Below are 20,094 nucleotides of genomic sequence, written 5' to 3'. Positions count from 1 at the left end.
ACTGTTTATGACCACCTACGAAAAGCTTTATAAAGAATTGCATATCGTTTGTTAACAGTCTGTAGTTTTATCTTTACTTCAAAGAACATACTAGTAGTTTTAGTGTAAAGTGATGCAGGTAAATTTGTTTACTGCAGGTTATTTCCAAGGATACCCGCACAAGAGCAGAAGGAAATAAAGTATTTCGTTTGGCTTTTTTATCGGTTTTCTTTTTGTACTATACATGTACTAGTATCTTTTGCTGTGCCAGCCCGTGGGTCGCAAATTGGAGCTTCTATGGCCCGAGATCTTCTCTGGTATACTATCCCTTTATTTCGGCCAATTTCTACTATTTTTCCAGCGATCCGCGGTGCCTGGTAGAGGCTAAGCCCAACACACACACACAAAAGATACCAGTACAGAAAGAAAGCCGAATTAAAAAGAAGCCTAAAACATGTCAAAGTCCAAACCTCTGCTTGGAGAGCATTTCGAGCCCTGTCCAGGTGTTAACAGACAGCGAAGATGTCGATTGTCAGTTCTTGAAAGGTCAAATACCTGACTCGACAACTTAAAGATTGGAAATTACCGTGACGTCGGTGTTTTATATTTAGAAATATGACGACATACATGTGTATAAAAGAACAAGCAAATGACACTTTCCTTTAGTTAGGACTTCAGGATTTCATGTTTGTAAACATAAACTGAAATCGTCAGCATGATCAACCACCTCCTCGTGGCGGCAATGCTTCAGTTGAGCCTGCTCGGTGGGTTCTCTGTGCGGGGCCAGACGACCGAGGCCCCGGCGGCGACGGTGCACCTCCCCCCGCCGAAGCCAGCTCCCGAGTTCACGGTGCAGTCCTGCTCCGTCACCAGCCAGAGTGTTACCATGAACTGTGGCGGCAACTGCGCTTCTGATGCCAGGGTTCCAGAGTTGGAGCGAAAAATGGACCATCTTATGGCCACTGTCAGTCGGCTTATGGCCACTGTTAGTGACTGCTGTAACGATACTGGTGAGTACACGAACTTTTACCTACCGACTTCTGTGTAACAAATGTTGGCCAGCTGAATTCTTATGTTATCCCCTTAGGGATATATACGTTACTTGTGCTGCAACTTTTTGATATGTCGTGCATATTCAGATGCTGTCATTGTAGGTCTTGGTAGCTGCTTGTTATATATGCATAGCGAGCTTATCAAGTAAGACGTGATTGTCTGTTAATGGTGATAAAAAGAGTGATAATAATTATTTAATAATTCCTACACTGATTTAACGTTATTACATTACCCTGCCTATAGCCTCTACCAGGCTTCGGGAGACGGCTGGAAAGAGTAGAAATCAGCCAAAGAGATTACATATGCCGAGGGAGTTGATCTGCTAGAGAGAACATTTTGCCGCACCCGAAAATGTTCTATCTAGCAGACCAACTCCCTCGGCATGTAATCTCTCTATTTGACCAATTTGTACTCTTTCCAGCCGTCTCCCGAAGCCTGGTAGAGGCTACCCTGCCGATTCATAATAATAAATGACACAGTAGGTCGGCATACGTCGTAAATGTTGCTATTTTCTACGGCAAATTCACAATACCAGCTTTGTATTCCCATGGTTTAGCAGCAATGTTTTTGTTACTTTCTTTTGATAGTTGACGATTGATACTTTTGATTTATAGCAGATACCAATACTCGGCCAAAAGACTGTAAAGAAATCCTGGACAACAGTGAGCTGACCCCCAGCGGAGTGTACATGGTCTATCCAGCGGATAACCTCGGGGGGTTCCCGGTGTACTGTGACATGCACACCGATGGCGGTGGGTGGACGGTAAGTCTTGAATTCCGCCTATATCGTGCATTATTTCTTTGAGAATCAATATTTTCTGTTTGTCAATGAATTTTCAATAAGGTTTTTGCAGTCTGTTATTCAAAATAACCAGGAAAAGCAGGAATATGTTTAGGTAGATTAACTTTTGTATTTTATTGTTTATTTCAGGCACCAAAGGCCCATACCATTAAATAAATTTGATAACAGAAAGGCATACATACAAAGATAAATGCATCGATATAGCTAGAATTTAGTTTCATACAGCACAGTAGTGTTAAAAGAATAAATTCATTACCGTTTGCAGACCATGCAGGCCAACATAAAATATGTTGTTTGAAACATTTCTCATGTAATGACTTCGCATACATTTTTATTTCAACCCACCAAAATGGCGGACACCAAATTGCGTCATAATGTCACATGACTGCAAACACCAATCATGATCAGTGTCTCTGCGGCGATTTTCCCACAGGTATTTCAGAAGCGACAGGACGGCACTGTTGACTTCTACCGGGGCTGGGCGGACTACAAGACCGGCTTCCCTTCCAACCTGAACGGCGAGTTCTGGTTGGGGAACGACAAGCTGCACCGTTTGACCGAGCAGAAGGCCTACGGGTTGCGGGTGGACCTGGAGGATACTACCGGGAACACGGCGTACGCGGCCTACAGCAGCTTCAGCATCTCAGATGAGTCTGATCAGTACAGGCTCACCGTCGGTGGGTACAGTGGAGATGCAGGTGGGTAGTTTTCATGCTTGTCAAGACATTCCGTATACGTCGATGAAGGCTAGACATTCATCAGGTAATAAGATACACCAAAAAGCAGTTACTCAAGCAACTGGATTATGATTTTGGAAACGGTCAGACATTTCAGGTAGCATTTATTTTTGAAGGGGAGCGCTGATTCGCGATTTAACACAGGCTAAGAAATTGGAGTTAAACCACGGGGGTAATCTCTGAATAAATAGTATAAATCGGCCTAAAAAGAATGTAGCTGCCAGGGGAGTTGGCCGGCCATAGAGGATATAGATGTTGTACAAGTCTTAAAAGGAGGCTATTGCTTGCAGTAGTGATGAAAGCCTAATTTTTGCTGTGTATATGTAGGAGATAGCATGGCCTTTCAGAACGGACAGAGGTTCAGCACCAAGGATAGCGACAATGATGCGATTGCAGCACACTGCTCCCAGAGGTATAAAGGAGCTTGGTGGTATGGTGATTGTCACAACGCCAACCTAAACGGCCTGTATCATCTGGGTGCTCACAGTACGTATGCTGATGGCGTCAACTGGAATCACTGGAAGGGTTACTATTATTCTCTAAAACGCACTACAATGAAAATAAGACCTGTCTGAGTGTTTGATTGTGCTCTCTATGGGAAGAGCAGCAAAAAGCTCAAGTTGAGTGGTATCTTCGAATTCTGCCCCTACCCCAAAGTTTTGAAATCTTTTTAAGTTCTTTTTATGTTTTCCATAGTCTTTCTATATATCCAGGAATAAAATTAAAATTGTTCCTGGCATGCCCTTTTCCTAATGCTGTCAACAATATTAAAATATCTCATTAATTGCAAGACAAGATATCTATCTATATACTTCATTATAATTCTGTGCTATCTGTGTGTTGGTTTCAATTCAAGAAAATGCAGACATTTAATTTAGGTGGTTATATTTCATAAATAGTTGATTTAATATTCGACTTGGGAGCACTATTAATAGACTAAGTACAAATGATGGTAGAATAAGAATTAAATACCAACAAGGTATCTTTAATGTTAGAGGAATGGAAAACTTAGAAAAAACTCAGATGGATAGTAAGAGTAATTGTATCATTTAGTGGCTTATGCCACTTGATAGAATGACTAGTCTACTTATATATAGACAATACAAACTTGTTTCAACATACATATATATATATATATATATATATATATATATATATATAACTGATAGGCAGATGCACAGTGAATTCATAGAAAATATTTTAGAATATGTACAGGTATTCATGTAAGCCAACAGCTTATATCATATTATAGATGACATAACAGCGAACTTCTATTACTTTATTACTTTTATAACTTTAATTGTGTATGGACACATTCACTAAGATTGTTATGTTCACAAGAGTTGTGTTCACAAAAGTGTTTTCCTTCACTAAATGAGGTGTCAATAAAGACCTTTACTATAAAACAATATGAAATGTTGTATTAAATGTGTTGAAAGGATATGTGAGCTGACAAAGGAACATCCTATCCATACACAACAACATATTTCAGTACATGAAGAACTACTGATGACCTACCCTCAACACAAAGGCAATCCATCTAAGCCTTCTTGAGTTATCGTGTTCACACACACACACACTCGCACACACACTCACACACATATGCTCGCACACACACTCGCACACACACACATACACTCGCACACACATACACTTGCACACACACACACTCGCACACCCACACACACACGAATGCCACCGAAGGCATAACTTTCTGGCAAAGGTCAAAATACCTTTATTGACATTTAGCTCAGGCTCATTATACGTACCATTGTGTCAGCCATTGCAAGATCAAATAATGTAACCTGGACTTTGACATTAGGTGACACAAACAAGTTACTTGTGAGGAAGCAAAATTATGGCGGCTGCACCATCAACTTTGAGGGAACAAATCTGTGAGGAACTGCCCTGCAGCATCTGCCTGGAGCTGTTCACCAGGCCCAAGGTGCTGCCCTGTCAGCACACCTTCTGTCAGGACTGTCTACAGGACCATGCAGGGAGGGGAGGGGCCATCCAGTGTCCAATCTGTCGTCAGCAGGTAAGGCTGCCACCCCAGGGGGTCGCAGGTTTGCCTGACAACCACCTGGTTACAAACCTTTGTGAGAGAGTTTCAGGAGTGACACTTGGTGACTACCCCCAAACTGGAAGTACGTGCAGTTCTCATCCTTCAATGACCCTCAAGGTGTACTGTAAACAATGTCAAATACCAGTCTGTGACCAGTGTTTAGAAGAAGTTCATGACGGCCATGCCACAACAGCCATCAAGAAAGCAGCACGGGACAGAAAAACTACAGTCCAGGCCTTGATCACTGAAGGGAGGAACATTGTGGAGGGTTACTGCAGTTTTCTTAAAGGCCTGAGGGAAAGAGAGAAAACTCTGAATGAAGAGAAACAGAAGACAGACAAGAGCATCATACAGGCCTACAACCAAACCCTGGAAAAACTCACTAAGACTCTGGGAGAGAGAAAAGATTGCCTCTTATCCAAATCAGAGAATAACCACCAAAGAAACTTGAAGGGAATACAAAATGAAAGGGACAGAGTCTTAGCAGATGTCAACGAACTATCTGGTGCTTGTGATCAAGCAGAGCAAGACATGGAGAAGAGAGATGTTGAGTTTCTTTGCCAGGACACCAGTCTGACACATGTGGTTGAAAAATACAAGCTGAAAGCAGCCCCAATTCCTGTACAAACCCAGCCTGCTGTGCATGTCTTTCAACCCACGTCGGACACCTCAGTGCCAGGACTGGGACATGTGATGGTGCAGTCTCTCCCATCTTCAAAAGTTTCAGCAGCACCTAGGCCCAAAGGTCAACTCCATGGTAACCAAATGCAAGGGAGCCATCAAAGTCAGAAAGTGACATTTGGTAAAGAGGGGTCAGAAAAAGAACACTTCAATGACCCAGTTGGTGTTGCAGTATCAGACAAAGATAGCATATTTGTAGCAGATAGTAGGAACAAGAGAATCCAAGTCTTCAACATGTGGGGAACATTTGTCTACCAGTTCCCAACAGTTGTGTCAGGTAAGAAAATGATGGACCCACAAGATGTGGCCTCGGACAGGGAAGGGAACCTGTGGGTGGTGGGGAAGACTGAGTCTACTGGCTTTGCTGTGCAGTACTCTACAGAGGGCAAGGCACAGGGAAAGTTTGAGCTACAGAAGGAAGGTTGGGGCAGAGGAGTTGCCGTGGACACCAGGAGGAACCACATCCTCATCACACAAACCACAGGGAAAGAGAACAACAGGCGTGGTGAAGTGTTAGTGTATAAGCCAGATGGTCCAACTGCACAAAAGTTCCAATTATTCTGTACTATAAGCCTACATGAGATGAAGTTTCCAAGGTACATCAGTGTGGGCAAGGAAGGAAACATTCTTGTGTCCGACCATGATAATCACTGTGTCTATGTATTCAATGACACTGGACAGCTTCTGTTCAAGTTTGGAGGTGAGGGAAGTGGAGAGGGTCAGCTGCAGGGTCCCTCTGGCATCTGCATTACCTGGGAAGGTAACATCGTTGTGGCAGACACTGTTAACGGCCGTTTGGAGCTGTTTAGTAGCACAGGCAAATTTCTCAGGCACATTGCGAAGGACATGATGCGTCCACTTGCTGTTGCCATGACTTCATTGAAACAACTGGTGGTGACAGATGATATAGAATGTACAGTTACCATATTTCACAAATACTAATAACTTAAACAGTGATGCGATATTTGAACTTTGCCCATGTATAGATAATTGTGTAAGCATAGCACATACAGTTTACTAGTAAAGCACGCAATATTGTATGAGGATAGTATAAGTTTGATGGCTAAAAGTAGACTATAGTATCAGACTTAGTTACATCAGTTCACATTTTGAAATGCCCTTTTCATATCAGTATTACTGACATTTACAGCAATACAATTGTAATGTATAAGAATTTAATGTATAAGCTTAGCTTCAAACTCAGAATATATATATTGAAAAAAACCTTGTAGACACTTTTGTTTATGAAGTCATCAGGGCATTGACTAGGGCTGTGTACCAAAAATAATATAAAAATCATTTTATATTGATACAGGTCCAAAATGAATGTAATGGTACATGTACTGCAATTGTCCTTGAATAGACTTACACTGTGAGTTAATACATTTTACCTCTGGGGAAGGAGACAACCTTCTGCAAAATGGTTATTTGTCAATGTTAAATTCAAGAATCAGAATTAACATTTCCCAAATAGACACATTCCAGAATACAACACACATTCCAGAATACAACACACACAACACAAAAAAAACTGCACACATTTTTTCCAAAAGATTTTATTCCTTCCAACATTTGATGTTTTTGTTGCAAATTCAAAAGCACCAAGGAGTGCAATTTTTTGTATAAACATGTCCCTTTACAAACTATTCACCAAAAGTACGCAATTCATAGCTTTGTTATATCTGTTAGCTGGTGTGTTATGCTGAAGGGAGGTTATACCGGCTATACAGATAATAAATGCATCTATAGTTGCTTTTGATAAATTTGCCATTCAGAAGTCTATGTTAAAGCCATCTGTGTAAGGCCACACCAAGTAAATTTTTTGGATGACGTCCGCGCGCGCATTGATTTTGGCATGTTCCTAGAAAAAAAAAGAAGAAATTCCGCTTCCTGTAACTATGACCAAAGAGTCACGACAGTGCCGCGAATAGATTTGTACGGACCAAAGCTTATGAAGCATCAAGCAAGGAAATCATGACTTCCTTTAGGAATTCAGTTTGGTACATGCTGCCACATTTTAAGAAACTTGCTGACTGCTCCATCTATCTCCCCAAAGCACAGGACGACAACTGCTGTTTCACCTGATTTATTGCTGTTTTGATGATGACTAAAAGACTTCTTGCTTGTTGCACTGTGTCACCTCATTCAATTTGTGTCCTAACATTTGTCGTCTCTTAGTATGTTTCTAATCTAGGCATCTTGTTTTTTAGGGCCCTTCTTGTTTTTTTTCGCCCTCTCGCATTAGATTTAGGGTCTCCAAAGGACGTCATCCATAAAATTTACTTCGTGTGGCCTAATGTCCAATTTCCTGACCAACAATTTGTTTTACACATTCAAGAAAAACGACTACTCCAGCAACTGATCAGAATTACTTTCCAAAACTTATCCAGTTTTTTCAATACTAACTCACGTCTTCTTGTATACTCTCATCAACGTAACTTGTTTGACAGTTTTGCTGTATGTTCACTTCCTCAGCAGTCATATATTCATTTCATGACAACATGGCTCAACGCATGATGTAGTGATTTTTTAAATCCACTATTTCATAATAAATTCTGCTATCTATTCTAATAATGCACATATCTTCCTTACAGAACAATGTGCGCAAAATTCTGTGAGATTATTATTTACAATTCCCGTCTTGAACCCTACATAGATTTTGTACATTTTCTTTCCTATTTGATATAAATGAAAGCATCTGCTTACAGAAAACGGTCCTGTGGTATTTGTGACAAGACTGCCAAACATTTGAAAAGAAAACCATCAAAACAAAAATCCAGTGCTTCTATAAAGATTGTCAGGCATCTAAGCCATTCCATATCTGATTATTCACAAGATACTTTGTTGAACTTAGTACATGTATTGTCTTTGTGGTATAAAATGTACAAAATTGTGGCAAATGCAGTATCAAAATGAAGACCGTGAAGATAAAACATTGTTGAAAAAAATTTGTTGCATCGCAAGATGTCATTTTTTAAAGAATGATCCAATCTCAGCATTAGGCAATCTTTTGTGATGTCAGTTCATTTGCACATACATATATGCTGATATTCCATAAAAAAAGTATTAACTTAAACAAAAGGTATAATTCGTACATTGAGAAGCAATGGCTTATTGTATGCTATGCCCATCTTGATTTGCACATTGCCAATTTACAAGCTCTAAAGTCTCTAGCTTCTTGTGACTGTGACTTTTATTTTAATGCTCATTTTTTTTCTTATTTGCGGTAAATCTATGACGATTGTTATACATGTGCAGTGTATTTTCTTGACCACCTTCTTGGATGGCATACAGTTAACAGTACACGGGAAAATGGTGTTGTTTTCTTTCCTTCATCCTCGTGTTTCCTTAGCATGAAAGTTCATCTGTGTCGGTACAAGTCATTATGAAATAAAGACTAAGCTTTAACTTCCAACACTTAGATTACGGAATTGGGACTCACCCAAATTTTCGGTTGACTCCATCAACCTTGTTCACGGAATGGGTCTACTTTTGGAACGTGACGTCAGAGACACGTGACCGTAGTGGCGGGTCATACGTGCCAGGTTGATGGAGTCAACTGAAAATTTGGGTAAGTCCTTATTCAGTAATCTAAGTGTTGGAAGTTAAAGCTTAGTCTTTATGTCGTGTTTACTTGTTTGTTTGTTTACAAGTGTTCCTCGTACTGTCTGGTGACCAGGCGTGCGGTTTCTGCCAGCTGCTCCAAGATGGCGGACAGACTCAGCACCTGCCTGTGGATGAGTTCCACGATGGACTTCATCTGGTCGCTGCTGCCTTCGTACTGCGCGAGGGACAGCCTCCCCTCGTCTAGCTCAGTCCTCAGCTTCTTCAGCGACTCAAACAACTCGTACAGATCGCACTCTCGCAGCATCGACGGCAGGCTCTCCGATAGGTCGAGATCTTCCGAGATGTACCGAAGACGCGTCGGGAACAGCACGGCACCCTCCATGTCGTCCACGGCGCGAACGAACACGTCAACGGACGTCTTGATGGATTTCGAATGATGCTCCTCGAAGAGGCCCTGCCTGTAGCCCCGCTGGAAGAGCTTAGAGTTTGACGGCAGGCTGAGGCTTCGTTCCCTGAAGCCGTCAGACGGGGAGGACGACATGTCGACGTCTTCTGCCGGCATCGCCACCGACACGGACGGGATCTGAATCGGGGCAGAAGGCGTGCGTGTGTGGGTACGCTTCCTTCCGGGGCTGTCGCTGGCGACGGGAGAACTGGACTGCATCAGGCTGACCGGTTCAGACTGCATTCGGGTCAGCGGGGCGTGAGCGCGTCGCTCTGGTTCTGGAGAGGAACCGGACGATTCCGCCTCGGAGGCGTTGTCATCGGAAACGCTGCCACTGCGACTCTCCTTCTCGCTGCCACTGCTCACCCCCTCGAACGTCTCCTTGGCCGACTCCACGATCTTGGTCCCCACGTGGACTTTCCCCATCTTGGTCAGCTGCCTCTTCAGGTCCTCCAGGGCCCGTTTCCCTGCCTTTGTCGGCTGCGCTTTGGTGAAGGCCGTCATGGTGTCGGACACGGTGTCCAGGACGTTCAGGAGGATCGGCGCGCACTCGTGAAGCCGCTCCCTCAGGTTCTGCCCTCCTGTCAGCAGCTTTATCGCCGACAGGATCCCCTCGGAACACAGGAGCGAGCTTTCGTTCCCAACCTCCTCCAGGAACATTCCCAGCAGCTCTTGCTTGACGGCGGGGACGCCGAAGACAGCCTGGGCCACGTCTGCGGGGCTCCCTCCATCGATGACATCATGAAGAGAGCTCATGTCATTCATCTGAGTGTCACTAGGTGGCGCTCCATCATCAGCCATCTGCAGGGACACAGGTTGTAAAACCGTGTTAATACGATTCAAATATTAACTCTTTTTTCAATTTCAGCTGTTTCGAAATGTGAAATTCCTGCACTAGCGTGGTAAAATGGCAAATTTTGTACATGTATTTCAGCCACAGTGACACAAACGTTCATTTTTCAAAAAAATATATGCATTCAGTAATATTGTTACTGGATAGGCTGAGAGTACAAAGACCATTGACCAGTGTTGACTTGTCTGCGGTTGACCAGACACCTGACCGAGATAACACGCCGTAGGCAAACTCAGCTATCGGACACAGCACACAGGGATGGTTGATAACATTATTATATGATAGTCTGACCCTTTTGTCAATGGAATGTTTGACAGGTATGACATGATGGCTTCCAACTAACATTACACATACGTCCTCTTTGGAAAGTAGTTGTATAAGCCACTGTACGTTAGACTGTTGACATACATGTACTGCGGGGGAAACGCCCAAGACTCGCAATTTTATATAACCACGGATACTAAGCCCGGCAAAACTCCTAGAATACATGTATATCAAACTTCAATGTAGCATTTCAAAGACTCCTAGACAACCAAGAGTTTTAACTACATCAGGAAAAGATAAAGACATTGGAGCTTTGGAGCTAGGTCACCAAGTTGTACCTCCATTTCAGACTCTCTGCTCGACAAAAACAAGAACTTATCACCACCTTAAGTAAATAGCTTTAGGCCACAGCAATTAAACTTTATGGATGACATCCTCCACAAATTTATAGGGCGAAAACAAAACAAGGCGGGCCAAAAAAACAAGATTCCTACGTTTTCAAATTTTGACATCATAAAGCTTATTAAACAAGACATGATACATGTATTGTGCTAGGTTTACGTACTGTCAACTATTACAACATCCATTGTCACTGAAAAATAAAAGACATCTGTACAAATGGTTTTGATTCAGTGGGAACATCACATATAAAGTAAATCAAAGGAATGAAATACATCACTGCTTCAAAGTAAAAGACAAAACAATAAATCAGAGCATTGTATTTTTTCCTCTCCTCATATTTATCTGACATCTACATTGCGACATGGCAACAGCCATCTTTGCCCATTTTCAGCATGTTGACCACTGACGGAGGACAAAAAAATTTCTTTTTTTTTCCCAAAATCAGGCGAAAATCAAATCCTGCGCTGATGTCATCTATAAAATTACTTGCTGTGGCCTCTAAGTTTTAGACACAAAACACACCCAACAATTCTTTATGCGATAACTCAGCAGTCAAAGGACAAAGCTCTTTCTGCAGAGTTCAGCATTTCTAACTGTGTGATCGTGAAGTGGTGATGACAAAGGCAACAGGACATTTGGACTGCTTCGGGAGTGATGAACTTTTGAGCACCGGCACACGTGAGGCATGTCTCGTGCTCAGTCCCTGCTGAGTGCTGACGCTGCATCTTTATCATACAACATAGTTCTCACTAGGCTATTTAAGCATAGGGGCCCCTATGCTGTGATTTGAACCCCCTATGCTAAATTGATTTACCCACTACAATTTTCCTTCAACCAGCATTAGCACACTGGTGTTTAGATCTGGAACCAACTCCCAGACACCATTGTGGGTGACATCTACAACAACGGACTGCAGTCCTTTAAAGTCAGAGTGCATCGACACCTCCTTCATTAGAACTTGGCAGCTGTGAGCCACTGATTGCCCACTGATTGAGCCATTGTACAATCAGTGGGTATTGCTCACTACAGCACATTATATAAAAAAAAAGCATTTTGGGGGGAGAACCTTCAAAAATCTTTCAAAAAATGAAAATATAACTTTATATGAAGCTATTACAATTAGGCAAATATTAACTTTAGAAAATCTGCCCCTCAAAAGGCAAGAAATAGTGTCTCACTCAAGGGGTTTTAAGTTGCAAAATTCTTTAGGAAGAATACCAGACCCCAGTGGATACTGTCTTGCCACCGTAGGATCTGCTTGGAGATTAGCCTGAGACAATAATGAGATGCAGAGACTTCCCAGGAAAGCAGTATAACATAGACAAGCAGAAAAGTCAGGGTTCTAGCTAGGATTTAATTTTAGCGTAGTGGCACTGGCCGCATGTCGAGGGAGTGAAGCCACTGAGAGGGGGGATGGGGCGGAAGGGGGATGTTCCCCTCTTCCGCGGTGTGGAGCTTTTAAAAATTTGAGCTAAAAAAGAGTCCATTTGAGGGATACCCAAAGGGAAAAAAATGTTATTTCTAAGGTATGTACAATGTATCCTTGGTTAGTAATTTTTCACATTTGATCTTGCATTCTTGAACAAAGAAATACAGTCACAATGCCCTTACGCTGTATTGAAAATTAGTGTAGGGGGGAAATTTAGCGTAGGGGGTAAAAATTATAGCGTAGGGGGGCCAACCCTCCAGACTGCGACCGTTTTGGTCGCATATGCGACCAAAAATTAAGAAATGCGACTAAACTTGTTACTCTGGTCGCGCACTGCGCGACCGGCAGAGAATCCGCGGTGCGCCTAAATTATTGGCTATAGCGCTGTTAGAGGCAAAAATTTCTTATTTTTTCCCGTAAGAATGTCATATCAATGCCAGGCAAAATCATGTTCATTTGTCAGAAAACCCATTACAAGTCCGTAGATACCATTATCTCGGCAAATAAAGCGGCAAAACAGCTATTTTCCGGCGAAAAAACAAGCCCGACACAACCGGGTCGCCATCTTGTTTTCATTTGGTGTGCACTCACGGCCCGACTCTCGCGAGACTTGATATCCTTATACCATTAGAGGGGTCAGGTGACGAGATCTCGCCTTCAAAACTTGTGCAGTGCAGTGTAGTGCAATGGACCTAGCGCGACCGGTAGTCATACACAATGTTTCCATCTGGCCTAAATTTGGGGGGAAACCAAGGAGATAAATATCTTTATCAGCCACAAATATTTGATTGTTGGCAAAGTTTGTGTTTGAAAAGAGATCCTCCCTCATGGCCCAGGAGCGCGCAGGATAGGGAAGTTTGGCAATGCGTGACTGATATGATTTTCTACTAGAACTCCTCTAAGGAAAACTTGGGCAGATCGCTGTTGTGCAGACTTTTCATTTGTTCAAAGGTCAACTGAAACTAAGTTGTAGATTGTTTTGATACAGTTGAAGAAATAATTAATATTAATAGCAAAGTTTCAACTCAAGGTATTTAGACATTTGTGTAGCATTATTATTAAATAATTATAGGCAATTCCAAATAGATTCTTCCCCTTGTTTTCTACTCTGTCCTTTTTCCATGAGCTTTTTTTATTGTCTTTTATTTTTTTATGAATTATTTTTGTCAATGAAACTACTTCAGACATGTAGTGTAATACCTGAAAAGTTGTAAAAAATAAAGAAGATTGTCTTCATTGTTGTGGAAAACCTGTACCTTTAAGTTTAATGTTAACAAAATGGTTTGAGTAGCAATGTTAATATTGTTATCTGTTAAATGTTTTTTTTCCAAAAAATAAAAGGATTTCATTGTTGCAATGATAAATGCATAGATCTATGTCATTTATATTTTGGGCAAGTGAAAATGACCATGCACTTGCCCGATAGGGTTGGATTTTAGAAAACTTGTCCAACCCTGCAGAGGCCTAGGAGACCGACATATCAGTCAGCCTGGTCTAACGACTGAGATGAAGTGACTTTGAACACATTAAAGATAGTTACTTTTAAAATCATTGTTTGGTCTTTCATTTATCACAATTCTTTTAGTACAAATGGTGAATTTAGATTTTTTTCTATGATAATGAAAGAATTATTAATTGTCTGCTTAGGTACATTATTCTCTTGGCTTCTAAATTAAAAAGTACTTTGCGCGACCAGATTTTTTGTTTGCGCGCCCAAATGTTTGCCTGCGCGCCTAACTTTTTGAGGCTAGGAGCGCATGCGCTCCTAAGCTAAAAATTTAGTCTGGAGGGTTGGGGGCCCTACGCTACTTCGTGCTACTGCTAAGCTAACTACTTAGAAATGTAGTAATTTAAATTAATGAGGCCACATTAATGTTGGCACACACTTGTCCCAATACCAACGTTTACAACTCGATTTATCTGATCGATGTTTGGACAATAACGTACCCAGACCTTTGTCAGCTGGTAACACCCAACTCAAACATGTTAATGGAGAGCCGTTCAAAGTCCAGGTGACCTTGCTATGACCCGACCTTACCAGCACCTTACACAATGATGTCATGGGGTAATAATTGTCTGAGGTACTACAGTAGGTCATAGCCCGGGCAAGAGCTCGAGGGTCTCAGGGAAACTTTGCCCTGAGATATTCACTGCTGTTGACCCTAGTGCTGTGTACCTAAACCCACATTTACTGTGATGTAGGTTCTGGTCCGGATTCAAGTCCAGAGGTTTAGGTTCAGTTCCGGACTTGTAAGTCCGGACCTAAACCCATGGCATATACAAAATTGCATGTTGGCAACCTTGCAATGTTGTTTAGGCAAAACTGTGGCCACATAACATGGAAGCCGACACTTGATGATGCCCAATGGCATTATGTTTTCTTCATTTTGCAGCACAGATTTTGCTATAGGAGGTTGTCTGGCTATAGACAATTTTCTCTCTCAATTTTTTCTCATATTTCATTCCACTGCATTTTTCCTCAGGGAATACAGCACATTCCCAGTTTGAAATATAACAGAACTTCATTTAGGTTTTGAATTATTAAATGTTCTGGTGATGTTTTATGTCAGTACATGTCTCAAATTATGGTGTTCCTTTACACAACACCATTTATATATTAGGAAATAGGCTTCCGAGTCAGAAAAAGAAAAATGTTGATACAAAAAAATTAAAACAACACTGACAAAAAACATGGCAAATTTAACATCCGTGTCCATAATATCACCAGGTTCCATAATATCGCCACCTTGAGAAACAGTGTGCTTAAAGATATTTTTACTGCAACATACTTTTGGTACGCACTCCTTCACACATCAAATGTACATACCTAGGGTATGTTGCAGTAAAATATCTTTAAGCACACTATTTCTCAAGGTGGCGATATTATGGACCCTGGTGATATTATGGACACAGATGTTAATGGTCTTGGCGGACAAGATCAATAAATTGACATTGCTTCAACTCAAGGTTATGTGCTCATTAATCGAATCGCCCGTTCCAATTCCTCTCAGACTTCATGCAATCTAGCTTTTAATCAATTTTTCCTGGGGAACCTTTAACCTTTCCACATGGCAACATGAGACTCCTGCCAGGGAGTGAGTGGAAAACATGTCGTACAAACCACCTGTCAATCACTCAAAGGCATCCAGTGCAGTTTTTAGGTCTTGGAAACCCGATTTTTCAAAGCCAATATTCTAGCCATTTATCTACATACTGAGTTGAAACCACACTATCCAAATGTATATTGACCTTCATGGAACAAAAATTCCCAAAATTCTGACGGAAAATGGTTACTGGAAGGGCCCTGATTTTTAGGGTACCACCCAGAAAATAAAGGACTTGTCTTGGGGCTTGTATCTGCAGTTGTAAATGCGTAAACTTTAGGCATTTACAACTGCAGAAACAAATCCCAAGACGAGTGAAATACTGATGAAATACTGACTCAAAATCGGAGTCAAATGTGCTAATGTGAAGCAGTATGTGTAATGTGTCAATATCACAAAGATTGCCTTAAGCCCTTATTCAGAAATTTCCAGTTTTGCTGCCCTGAAATCAAACTGGATGCCTTTAATTTCTGGGGTGCACACAACGAAAGAAAACTTTCTTGACAATCATTTCATATAGGACATCACTAAGGTTTTTTGATATACAACTACAGGGCTCAAAATACTGGGTGTGTGTGCACCCAAAATTGGAGATGTGCGCCCAATTTTTTCCTGTGGGTGCACCGGTGCACCCAAATATTTTCGTAGGTTTATGTATTAAGATATCAAATGTATATAGTATACAGCATATTCTTGACATGTCAGAAAAATAATAAAATCTTTAATTTGTTGCTTAGATTATTCTAGTACTAGTAATGGTGCACCAAATATTTTTAGTGCACCCAACTTATACAATACAGTTAAACAAAGTAAAACTTGCATGAGGACACTTTTATTTTCAATGTCAATGTCAGAAAACCACAATATTTTATCACTCAGGTGTCAGATCACGGAGCTAGAAAAGGTTGACCAGCCCAAAAAATTATGATCTGATCATTATATGTCCCTTGCAGGGGTCCAGCTCCCCCCAAAAAAGTCTAGGGTCTGCAGGTTTTTCTATAGTCGGTCCGGAAACAGGAAACATGTTTTGTTAGGCCTTAGGCCACACCAATTTAATTTGTTGGTTCTCGGATTCGCCTCTTCGTTTTTTTCTGATTTGCAAAAAAAAAAAATTTGATTCTTTTCCTGAATCAAGTGAAAAATGCTCATGTTTTGCCCCCAACAGTTGAGGAAAGTCATTTTCTTCCTACTTGTTACAGTTTTCTCATCTATCATTGCAGTGGTTTGATTAAAAGTTCAAAATTCAATGTTTAAATTTTAACCCAGTCTTTTGTGTTGACTTCATGGCTCATTTCGTACCATTTAAGCCTATAATAGGATGCCTAGACCTGTTTTTATTTTTTTTTTTTTTCGCCCTGTCGCTTCATATTTTTTCTGAAAAAATCCGAGAACCAACAAATTAAATTGGTGTGGCCTTAGAGGGGGTGTTTTGAAAACATTAATTGCCTCCATTGAGATACAAGTACTGTACAAAATAAAAATGTCAGCCTCAAGGCCCCACTTAAATTAATGGACTTGTCCTTTCAACACATTTGCCCATGTACCATGGTTGACTAAATAAAAGCATTGTGTCCCTTCTATTGACTTGACTTTGTTGACTACAACACACGTGGTTGCTAGTTATTTAAAGGTCTTCATGTCATGCTCGAGTGGTAGGTACTTACTATATAAACACAAGTCACACCCCACCAACATGCATACAAGGAAGAAAATTCCACAACTTAAAATAAAATGTTTAGGAACAATAACAAAAGAAATTAAAGGACCTTCATTTGTATGGATTGGGAGAATATTAACTCTAGACTTTAAATTGAGGTTTAAAACTTAAGAAAATGAACAAAAGATACTGTCCTAGAAACATTGATATGATTTGCAGTAGTTTTAAATTTTCTAAACTGTCAATCTTCCGCACCCATATGCTGTCAACCTTATCCTCACCAGACAAAGTTACAGATAGCCCAGCCATCATGAAAAATATTTTTTCAAAAGTTTGGAAAAAAAAGTGACTCAGTTGTGCCTACAACATTGATAATATAAGTTTAACACCTGTTAACACACAAAAAAGCAATGGAAAATATTATGTATGTAAAATTGGGTCTTCTGATTTTTATGCACCACTATTCAGCAAACCATCTGGGTCATGGAAATATAATATCCATTTTTACGACCACGGCTTGTCAATACCATTGCAAAATTGATCACTTTAAGTCAGGGTCCATTGCGGATATCTGTTTTTCCACTAAGCAAAATCAATATCGTTTCCAGAAACACAATTTGGCAGCTGCTGTTTTCTTTTTCCAATAACAATGCATGTGCAATATATAGTATATTATCATGGTTTTACCATGGACTTGTACTGGTACAATATAGTACTGTAATACTTTCTACACAATTCAATGTATGGAAAATCTGTAATACTTCAAAAATTGTACAAAGGGATACTGTTGAATTATATTTTCCTTAAATCAAATACATTGACATTGTAGCTGGGATAAATTTTAATTTTTCAGAAGAAAACATTTTTAGAAAAGTCTTAAAATTTCTAAAAATGTTCTACTTTACAGTACACCAAAATGTCTACTTTACAGTTGAGTTCACCAAAATGTTCTACTTTACAGTGCACCAAAATGTTCTACGTTACAGTACACCAAAATGTCTACTTTACAGTTAAGTACACCAAAATGTTCCACTTTACAGTACACCAAAATGTTGTACTTTACAGTACACCAAAATGTTCTACTTTACAGTACACCAAAATGTTCCACTTTACAGTACACCAAAATGTTCTACTTTACAGTACACCAAAATGTTCTACTTTACAGTACACCAAAATGTTCTACTTTACAGTACGCCAAAATGTTCTACTTTACAGTACACCAAAATGTTCTTCTTTACAGTACACCAAAATGTTCTACTTTACAGTACACCAGGCAACTACGTTATCTTATGTAACACCATGTAGTGAACTGTGGCCCCACTGACCTGGGGCACTAAAAATAACATCTGTATATCGCATAGTGTGCAACTTTTTTAGGTCACAATGGGTAACTTACAGGGAACAGTAGTTCACTGAAAGTCACCCTTTTTGAGAATCGGCCTTTTAGACTAGAGATGCTTTTAATGAAGACAAGGAAAACTGTACTGTACATTGTTCTGTGTTCTCACTATAGGCTCAGTTTGAGTGTAGGGGCCCCCTACATGATTTGACCCCCCCTCTGCTGTGATTTAGGGGGACCCGCAAGCCCTTTTCCGTACAGCGTAATCGGCCGTTTTAATTCTACGTAGAGCTTAGACGGACCGCTCGGCGCATTTTGCGTAGAGTGTATTTGCCGTTTTAATTCTACGTAATGCGTTGTGGCCACTTGGAATTTATCGTAAAGCGTAATCGAGAAGATTCCGAATTCAGTGCAAAGCGTTGTCGAGACCCCCCCCCCCCCTTGCAGGCCCCCATTTAGCCCAATACACTGTCTTTCATGAGTTAAGCCTAAAGGCCGGTGTTTTCTTTGGGGGAGAACCTTGTAACCGTTCATAAATCTTTTCAAAAAATGGAATTTTAGTTTAGAGTAAAGCTAAAACATAACAAAAACATGACTTTACAAAATTTGTCCCTCAAAAAGCCAAAAGTTATGTTTCGAGGGTTATGAATATGAATTTACCATGATCATGTCTTTGGGACTCAATGCACGGCTTGTAATTTGCAGAGAAAGCTGTCTTTTGTACGACGCTGTGAAAAATTTCTGGTGAGAACACTGTTGTTCCACTGATAAGCATACTAACCATTGCCGCCGCATAACTGAGATTTAGTACATATGTTTTATCAAAGGCACACCTAGACTGGTAACCATTCTCCACATACCAAGCAGCTTAGCTAGGCATGTTTTACCTGCCCCTGTACTAGTCCTGCTATACCATACAATACTGGCTTCTTTCTAACAGCCTGTCTTAAATCCAGCTACAAGTCACAAAACATCAACCCACAGGATAGAGGCAAATGGCGAGCTGCGATATCAAGCCTCAGTGTTAGTGTGCAAGCGCGTCTAACCCTCGGAAAACGGGGGAACAACAGACGTTAAACCGGACAGTGTGCGAGTGTGTTCCCAGGTGCTCATGACCTTGATTTGAATACTGCCGTTCTATAGTGAAGTTATAACTGAAACAAACGCCATGATTCCTTGGAAATTGTACCGTAGAAGTACTTAGGACCTTACAAAAAATACAATGGTACGGTCAACACATAATTAAACAGTCAAGCCCTGCTTGCTTACATATAAATCTTACCTGTGCAATTTGAGCATTCGTTAGGCCACACCAATTTAATTTCTTGGTTAACGGATTTTTCTAGAAAAATAATGGAGCGGGCGGGCGAAAAAAAAATAAAAATAAAAACTGGCCTAGGCATCCTATTATGGCCCAAAATGGTACGATAGGAGCCATGAAGTCAACACACCAGGCTGGTTCAAAATTTAAACTATGAATTTTGAACTTTTAATGATACTACTGCATTGAAAGATGGAATGACTGTCACAAGTAGTAAGAAAAGGACTGTTTTCAACTGTTCAAGGCAAAAGATGATCATTTTGCAGTTGATTCTGAATTTTTATTTTATTTGCAAACCAGAAAAAAATTGAAGCGGCGAATCCGTTAACCAAGAATTAAATTGGTGTGGCCTAATAGCCACTTTCCAGACAACACTTATTAAATAGTTGAATTAAA

General features: G+C 40.6%; 3 protein-coding genes across 4 annotated transcripts in view; 2 read left to right on the top strand and 1 right to left on the bottom strand.

Moving 5' to 3' along the window:
- The first annotated feature begins 623 nt into the window (after nucleotides 1-623).
- Nucleotides 624-3,672, top strand: LOC109479517 (microfibril-associated glycoprotein 4-like). 2 transcript variants are annotated; one of them, XM_019781496.1, is made up of 4 exons: nucleotides 624-989; nucleotides 1,650-1,795; nucleotides 2,268-2,532; nucleotides 2,899-3,672. In XM_019781496.1, the coding sequence occupies exons 1-4, from the start codon at nucleotides 695-697 to the stop codon at nucleotides 3,144-3,146; spliced, it is 954 nt and encodes a 317-aa protein (XP_019637055.1). In that variant the 5' UTR covers nucleotides 624-694; the 3' UTR covers nucleotides 3,147-3,672. The 2 variants fall into 2 exon arrangements, with proteins under 2 accessions (XP_019637055.1, XP_019637054.1); XM_019781495.1 differs by having other exon boundaries at nucleotides 627-989; nucleotides 1,647-1,795.
- A 630-nt stretch (nucleotides 3,673-4,302) lies between these two features.
- On the top strand, nucleotides 4,303-6,259 carry LOC109479456 (tripartite motif-containing protein 3-like). Its single transcript, XM_019781419.1, has one exon. It carries the CDS (start codon nucleotides 4,430-4,432, stop codon nucleotides 6,257-6,259), a length of 1,830 nt encoding a protein of 609 aa, XP_019636978.1. The 5' UTR covers nucleotides 4,303-4,429.
- A 2,639-nt stretch (nucleotides 6,260-8,898) lies between these two features.
- Nucleotides 8,899-20,094, bottom strand: part of LOC109479510 — a 14,494-nt gene continuing 3,298 nt past the window's right edge. Inside the window, exon 3 of the mRNA XM_019781482.1 lies at nucleotides 8,899-10,130. Within this exon, the coding sequence (XP_019637041.1) occupies nucleotides 8,964-10,130 (1,167 nt within the window). The 3' untranslated portion in view covers nucleotides 8,899-8,963. The remainder of the gene's footprint in view (nucleotides 10,131-20,094) is intronic.

The sequence above is a fragment of the Branchiostoma belcheri genome, unplaced genomic scaffold (genome assembly GCF_001625305.1).
Source record: "Branchiostoma belcheri isolate BF01 breed outbred unplaced genomic scaffold, Haploidv18h27 scaffold49, whole genome shotgun sequence".
NCBI classification, from domain to species: domain Eukaryota; kingdom Metazoa; phylum Chordata; class Leptocardii; order Amphioxiformes; family Branchiostomatidae; genus Branchiostoma; species Branchiostoma belcheri.
Note: the sequence above shows the minus strand (reverse complement) of the source record. Positions and strands in the feature narration are given on the sequence as shown.